This window comes from Suillus bovinus, assembly GCF_016758785.1.
Source record: "Suillus bovinus strain UH-Sbo-P2 chromosome Unknown EDB93scaffold_382, whole genome shotgun sequence".
Classification (NCBI taxonomy): Eukaryota; Fungi; Basidiomycota; class Agaricomycetes; order Boletales; family Suillaceae; genus Suillus; species Suillus bovinus.
This window is the reverse complement of record NW_024542438.1, coordinates 6,017-13,984: the sequence shown is the minus strand read 5'-3', so window position 1 is coordinate 13,984 and position 7,968 is coordinate 6,017. Positions and strand designations below refer to the sequence as shown.

General features: G+C 47.7%; 2 protein-coding genes across 2 annotated transcripts; both read left to right on the top strand.

Annotated features, from left to right (window-relative positions):
- The first annotated feature begins 1,637 nt into the window (after nucleotides 1-1,637).
- On the top strand, nucleotides 1,638-2,937 carry EDB93DRAFT_541658 (uncharacterized protein). Its single transcript, XM_041456663.1, has 7 exons — nucleotides 1,638-1,828; nucleotides 1,881-1,976; nucleotides 2,028-2,148; nucleotides 2,209-2,277; nucleotides 2,334-2,527; nucleotides 2,586-2,673; nucleotides 2,724-2,937. The coding sequence occupies exons 2-7, from the start codon at nucleotides 1,885-1,887 to the stop codon at nucleotides 2,820-2,822; spliced, it is 663 nt and encodes a 220-aa protein (XP_041300556.1). The 5' UTR covers nucleotides 1,638-1,828; nucleotides 1,881-1,884; the 3' UTR covers nucleotides 2,823-2,937.
- Nucleotides 2,938-5,176: 2,239 nt separating this feature from the next.
- EDB93DRAFT_1193940 (uncharacterized protein) lies at nucleotides 5,177-7,299 on the top strand. The gene is made up of 4 exons (XM_041450872.1): nucleotides 5,177-5,312; nucleotides 5,378-5,510; nucleotides 5,561-5,698; nucleotides 5,759-7,299. The coding sequence occupies exons 2-4, from the start codon at nucleotides 5,475-5,477 to the stop codon at nucleotides 6,851-6,853; spliced, it is 1,269 nt and encodes a 422-aa protein (XP_041300555.1). The 5' UTR covers nucleotides 5,177-5,312; nucleotides 5,378-5,474; the 3' UTR covers nucleotides 6,854-7,299.
- The last annotated feature ends 669 nt before the right edge of the window (nucleotides 7,300-7,968 follow it).

Below are 7,968 nucleotides of genomic sequence, written 5' to 3'. Positions count from 1 at the left end.
CATCGACAGTAGTTCCACCTGCAAGTGCGTCAACAGCAGCCATAGGCTCCACTGATGTAAGGTGCGACCCTTCGGATAGATCTGCTAGTGCTAGTACTACGTCCTCGCATACGGCAATCTCAATCTCAACTACCGCTACGTCCACGGAAGCACGCGTCCCCACTGAAAGTGTTCCCAGATCTAGGAATAAATCGGGCGGTGCTGATGACAAGGTAGTAGTCGCTGCTTTTTCACATGCATACTATTTTCAATATAATACGAACCAGATCGCCACTGCAGAAGAGCAATGCAAACGCCACCACGAATAGTACTATTTTTGGCCGTACTTCTACTGTGGACATACTACCCTCGTCACTATCCTTCCACCACAGCAACCGCTGCCAGCCGGTCCCTCGCGTGGCAGGGCGATCGATTTTTCTGACCCGGAACTCTGGATAACGCACGCGCGTTCTGCAGATATGACTTGCCTGGTTTTGTTCCACAGGTGCCAGATAGCGCCGCGAGAGCTGTGGCAGCAAGTGGCAATGGAGCTCACCACTACGGTAGCATCGAGTTCTCGGGTCGACACTAGGAAGACCAAGAAGCGCAAACGGGATGCGAGTGAATAGAAAACAGAGGTCACTTCCTTCAAAACTGAATCATCGTCCATTCAAAATTGTCAGAGGAGGCTTGCTGCTACTGTATGTTGTGTTACTCCGATCATGCTCATCGCTCCTGTTTGACACATTCTCATTAAAAACTCTGGATATACACGATATACTTGGAATCACTTAGTGTTGATCGACGATTGTTCAAACGCTTTAGCGGTGAGTACTACGCACGTTGTTCTGCAAATAATCTATCAAAGACTTCAACTTGATGAATGGGTAACTTAAGGTGACCCAATGATTCCTGGTGGGTCCCAAATGGACGTTAGATGGCCATTACTGAAATGAGTTTCTGTTAGCACGAAAATCATTTCTGTCATGGCAGTAGTGGGTTTTCGCCTGAAAAACTCGGGCTCATCTTGTGACAAGGGCTTATCACAAAGATTTAGGCCTATGGGATTGAGATACTTATGAGTACTTGCTTCGACTGGCAACGCTTAGGATTTATCAAGAGGTTTGGGCAAGGTTTAAGACTTACAAATGCTCAAGGATGACGACTCGAAGGTTTAGGCCTTTAGGACAACTTTAGGACTTGCAAAGTTTCGGCGTCTCCGCTGGTGCTGACCTTTGTTTACAAATGTTTCGTGCCAGAGGTCGGGGGATAAAGTTTGGGTATGTTGCCGGTCAACTAACCACTACCGCACTCGGAGACCACCCCTTTGATAAGGTACGGGAGGAACCTGATTTTGGCCTAGTGTTCTGCCAATGGCGGTAATTTTTTTGTCACTTTTGGTGATGGTAACAGTCTATGAATTTCAATATCTAACATGCAAGTGATGGGGGCTGCATTTTCCTCTTATCTATCATCGTCTATGTCCTCTCTACAACTCAGATCTGAGTTGTTGTGTTGGATACACCTCCACGTCATGGTTCGCCTGGACTGAAGATGACCGCTAAACGATACTATACCCCCTTCTCAGACTCCAAAGGACTGACAATTCTATTTGCGCATGGAGTTGGTGCGCGTCAGTATGCTGGTGTTTTCTGAAGTAAATGTGCGGCTGACTGTAGATTTTGTAGACAAGGAGCACTGGGAACCGATGCTCGGTATCTGTTCTCCCACCATAATTTACAGCAGCCAAGTTTGTATACGTGAGGCCTGGTGTTTCGACTGGTTGAACCACGGGGACGCCGCTGTAATCAACAAGGCTGCACTCGAGCGCCGCTCGCCGGGGACGTTTGTGAGTCCATACGGAATCATTGTCACTCTCCTCCCCACCTACACCGCTATAGCGGAATGGGCAGCGGCGATTGCGTCCTTTATCAAATCCACCGTTTCTCATGTGACCATAGATTAGTTGGATTGGGCACTCTGCGGTTCAGCGCGATGTCAGCCACCCTGTTTCCCGCATTTTTCGTAGAAGCTGACCTCAACATTAGAATACTCTCCACACGTGCATTTCCCATGTGTAATCAACCATTTGTTGCAGTGTTTCTCCTTGAACCTTCGATGCTTACGCGCGAATTGTGGATGTCTCACCTGATGGAAAGAGAAGCATTAGTAAGAAAAAGCATGAGTGCCACTCTCCGTCGACGTAATGTGTTTGATACTTTGGAGGAGGCAGCCAAATATTGTCGAAAACGGAAGCCTTGGGCAGAATTCGATCAGGAGGTATTTGATGTTTTCAAAGTGAGTGGTCATGTTATCTACGAATTTTGAATCATCAAGCAGCCGGTCGTATCTAGCAACACGGGTTTTATTCAGTCAGTATACAAGATGGGAGCGAAAAGGAAATGAAAGTCGCTTTTAAATGTGACTTGCATCATGAAGCTCTTGCTTATCAGGACACCGAAAGCCATTTTGAAGCTACCGACCAGTATACCCGCATTTGCCGCGTGGTTCCTGTACATATTGTGTTCGGAACCATTCATGATTACGTGTAAGCAGTATCAGTGGTTTCAGATTTCAGCTTCTCCTGATTTTCTCCCTTCTACCAGTCCATCTTATTTCCATGACTGCATGACAGACGTCTCCCAGGGAAGATGTCCAGCGTCTGTGAAAAGGGTCCCCGGAGCTGGCCATAATGTAAGCTATCGGATTTTGATGGCTGAGCTTTCGATTTCATATATGAATAGATTCTTCAACAAACTCCCGAAGCACTTGCAGGAGCAGTATCTATCGGCCTGAATTTAATCATGAAGAATTTGACCTCGCATCTCCTACATAGACTGTGATCGTTAATAAAATACCCATTTTTTTTGAATGTCTGTTTATCGTCCTGTGGGGCGGGGCCCGATGATGGACACTACGTACACTATAGGACTTCGTTGTGTATATCTATCGTATGTATGGTCTAGTACCGGATATCCTCAGTTTTCTCAGATGACGGTCGATACTACTACTAGGCACTGTATGTCACCCACGTGGTCAGCGATGATCCCGCGTATTTTCCTTCCCAAAGACCATGATTCCACATTCCTTTTTGATTTGCCCGAGGCGGTTCGCCGACCTTTTCAGCCAAAGGAGACGCACCTTTGCTGATTCTGTTGTGTTGCACCTCTGTCGTTCACGCGCTGAGATGAGTACTGCACCCAAAGAGGCTTTGTTTGCTTGTTATCTTCCTTTATTAGATATCCGTTGCCCTCTGTATTCATAGTTCGCGGGATAATTCCCATTTCTCCCGAACTGATCGAGGGTATCATCAAAACAAACGGAGGCGCAGAATCAGGGTCGTCGTTTGACCAGACCCTCGCTCACATCAAGGGGGAATTCGTCGGAAGGCTTGTGGATGTTACTGGCTCAGAACTTGCCGGGGCTGAAGGAGGGTTGTAGGCGACCCAGGTACCGGAACACTGCCACTTCTCGCGGAGTCACTCCCGTAGAAATTTCTCTAGTGTTGGCTGCTGTTGCTGAGCATGTAGAGGACAAGAAACGTCAGACTTGTCTGTCTATCTGACTGGAAGTACCATAGCGATTTCTTTAACGTAAGCCTGAGCGTATTGTTCTTTGTTCTGATAATTCGCTGAATATGATTGACAGGGTAGATGACTCGCGACTCACGATGATTCGGTGTGATGCAGTACACTTGGGTGAGTCGACATGCGTAGTACTTGTATTTGATTGGTCAAATTCATGTCGACGTATTTTATGCCTGCATAGTAGGTGGTATGAGATGCTGCCATTTCTTCCCTTGATTTATTCTTGGGCAGCGATGTCAGTTTCAAACACATAAAAATGTAGCAGATCAAGAGGATAGACGGCCGCAGATTCAAGGAACGACATTGTCAACTTTGCCACTGGCTTATATATTATAATTAAGTTCTTAGAATCACGTGCACGCACAATTTTTACAGTCTTGACATGCGATCCCGGTAATTACTCAGTGCGGATGGACCACTATGATACAGTCACTCATTCCTTGCTCGTTCTCATTCAGTTGCTCAATCGCCTGTCAGCGGAAACTCCCTCACCCATAACACAATCATGACAAACATTCGAAACAATTTTACCGATTTCTGCCATTCTGCCCATGGGTTTCAAAATAATTCCAGGTTACGTGAGGGGTCACTCCAACGTTCTCTATTTTCATGCCGGGCCCATTATGGAGCTCTGTGGGAATTGACAATCGTCTGACTGATCATCAGTATGTAGACATCATATTTACGTAGTTCTGTGCTGAATTGATGTGCATCACAGGCCCTGTAGTCTCTGGAAAAACGGGTTTCATCAGTCCTGACCGTGACCCTACTCCGTTCCCGTCGTCAACTACAGTGGATCCAAGGGCAAGTGACAATGAGTTCAGGGGCACCATAACGTTCTGTCAAGTTGTCATGTTCAAGTTCCGCCAAGCTGAAGATCCGGATACGGTGGAATATATTTTACCAGCTGGGATTTCAGTCACAGGGTGCATCATGATATGTTCAGGTGCTGGGAAATGTAGCCTTCCGGAATGTCCAGTTCGAGTGAGTGAGGAGTGTAGTGAACGACGAACTCGATCTCGTGGTGGAGAGAAAAGAAACGAGTGAAGGAAACGAGCCGCGCAACCGCTCAGCTGGACGCGTGGTGCCGAACCAAAGGTTTCGGTCGCGAATTTATAACCCGTGTAAGTGCCTTAATTTGTAGTTCCAAGGTCCTCTGACGAGAACGTAGTCCTTGTCCTGCGCGCTTACAGTGGCAGCCGGGACACTTCCGAAGATTCCGTAGCACTGTGCTGACAGCTGATAAGTAACCCTTGAGTTGAGGCCTGAAACCCAACATTATTATTAGACGTGCAGCAAATACAGACGAACGTGCTGTAAATGCTTGGATAAAGGTCATGAACGTTGAACGTTGAACCTTCAAGCCAGTTTCATTGATGATGATTCAAGGGCTGCTCGATTCCAAGATGTCCGAGTCGTTGTCAATATTGACGGCCATCTGCTCGAATGCAGACCACTGCGTTGATTAAGCCTTCACATGGGAGACACGGTTCTAGCCTCATGATCAAGTTGTTCGCAGAGTGTCTTCCAGTAAACTTTTGGAGGTAGCCAAATTAGGAAAAAGGTTCAAGGTCCGCGTACAAGAGGCTTGATGACCCGCCACGTGCACAGGAGCAGGTACTCAAGGTGTATGAGCTCCGCGACGACCATTTTCAAAACAAGAGATGTTGATTTCTGCATCGGCAAACGTGCGTCGATGTAATTTAGTATTGGTACGGCGTTTGGTGGGTCCTGGCATACCGCCTGGTGGGTTATCTGGCAAACTGCGGTAAGGTTTCAAATCGCTCATAAACGGTTGATGCATACTATAGGCAATCCAAACACTGGCACACTTTCCTCCCCACTATCATCATACCATCCACTTCCATCAAAACCGGCTAATACTAGCAGAAGCACTACCGTAGTGACATGAGCACTATCTTCAACGGTGATTCCCAAATGGAGGTGAGTTATCCTGTCCCCGTGTTCATACTCGTACATAATAACTACGTCAGGTCATCACTGTGCTTGCCAACTGCGGGACTGACACTGACAAGGCTAGGCAAGCTCTTACAAGGTACATAGCACGAAAGCAAGAGAAAGGAAGACCGACAGAACACATTTTGAAAAAATTGCGGCAACTGGAATTGAAAGTTGGTGGCCTTGAGATTTCCTCATCGCCGCCCTCTGTTAACATAACTTCCTGCACGTAGTTCATCAATGACATCACTTTGCACACCGCTTTCCGAGATGCTAGAGCAACTACCTGCCTTCCACGATCACCCGATGTACCCCTACCCGACTTTGTCCGCCGTGATTCGGCTCGCCTTGACAGTCGTCAGAGCGTTTCGCTCCTGCAAGACCTTGCAACTCCAAGTCCTGGTCCCTCCTCCCCAAAAAGCTGGGTACAATCGTCTTATTCGTCCATTCAACATGGAGGCCCCTCCATAATAGAGGAGGATTGGATACAACCCGAGGAGGCTTTGTACAAGACTTCGTTGAGGACACATTCGCTGCCACCCACCAATGCCCCAGGAAGGTTGCCCGTACTGTCACCGTATGTTTTTCAAACAAGTTCCGGTCGCTCTCGCTCCTCTACTCTCCCATCATCGTCGATATCATCACCATCTCATTCTGCAAGAAAACTCCGAACTGCATTCATTACTCCACCCCCGACGTCCCCCCTCCCCGATCTTCCACTAGATGCAACTGACGGCCATGATTCGCATATTCCGCAATTTAACTTGCCTCCGCCGGCCAATAATCGACCCTTTTCGTCTGACTCCAAGAGCTCTTCTAGTTCGCATTCTAGTCATCCAAGACCTCGTACACCTGTGATGTTCTATCCTGAATTCTCTTTACAATCATCTACGATCACTCGAGGCGAAATCAGTCATCCACCACAGACGGGAAAAGATCTACCCCATCAACCGCTTGTCATCATGGAACATTGCCCTTCGGAGACGGACATTCCTAGCATGTTTTTACCCAGCCGGGAAGGTTCTTATAACGCATCTGAACACTCAGGGGCCGACTTTCCCGCTCCCTATCGCGATTCGCCTATACTTCGCGAACGGTCTACCAGTCATAACCATAATTTCAGTTTTCAGCTAGACAATGCTCTGCGGCTGTGCAATGCTTCTCATGTTGTTCGCCGTGAGGTAAAGCAGTGCCTCGAGCAAGACCGAGGATACGAGCAACATAACTGGACGATAGTCTTGCAGGAATGTGGCATAGCCGAAGACGATATTCCATTCCTTCTGAACGAAATGGCTCGGGAAGTGGAGTTCACGGCAAATAGGGTGTGATCCCATGGTAGTTATACCCTTTATCTTTATTTTTATCTTTATTTGTTGCATATACACGGGTTGCTTGTGTTCCGCTGGTTTTTCATCTGATGCGGAGTTTGTAGTACTTTTGGGTTCGGTACCAACAATGTTTGGGTGAGTTGTAGTTTAACTGTATGTTGCGTTCAACTGTAGTTAGAGACCAGTTCTGCTGGCTAAAAAGCATTGATTATACCCTATGGAATATCTTTGCCCGATATCAGCCAACATGGGGGAAACATAATTTGCTGGAGTACTCTGTAGCACAATCTACCCTCCAACTTCGACTGTTGTACTGACGAAAACGATCTGACGCGAAGGCTCCTGTGAGGTTGGGCTGAGTCCGAGTGTTAGCTCGGGCTGGACGCTGAAGGATTGAGCCGCTGGGTGGGCGGGCAAACGAACAGCGATTTGTGTGGAGCCTTGCGGAAGAACGATGGATAGATGAATAAGATGAATTGATGGTGCGAAAGAATCAATGGATGTAGCGGTGGGTGGGGTGGAACGAACTAACGTATGGTATGGTATTATGAATGTGAGGGGCGAGTAAACGAGAGGATAGTAATAGATATTCTGATACGCAGATACTACGATTCGAATAGTAACGAGAAGGTAGAAAGACCAAGCGTCACGCTCAGTTGGACGCGTGGTGCTGACTCTCCGGCAAGCTCCGAATCGGCACCTTGTCATTCCAACTTCGACTGTTGTACTGACGAAAACGATCTGACGCGAAGGCTCCTGTGAGGTTGGGCTGAGTCCGAGTGTTAGCTCGGGCTGGACGCTGAAGGATTGAGCCGCTTACCCACTGCTGGTGAGCTCCAACTGCGGCTGATCTCAGCGGCCAACCCAACAGAGCGATCTAGCTTATTAATGGTTTGTGTGGATATTTGCCAGGCCGCCGAGGTGTTGCGTTGCGACTTGCTCGAATGCCCTGATGTAAGTCTCATACGCTAGGGATTTCCATCGACCCGCTATGCGCACTATTTCTGGGTCTACTTTGTTAGCGAGGTAGAATGAGGCGCCGCCGATTCTAAATGAATGTCCAAACGTTGTTCCCCAGTTCCAGGCGGTTAATATGCTGTTGATGCTTTCGATGG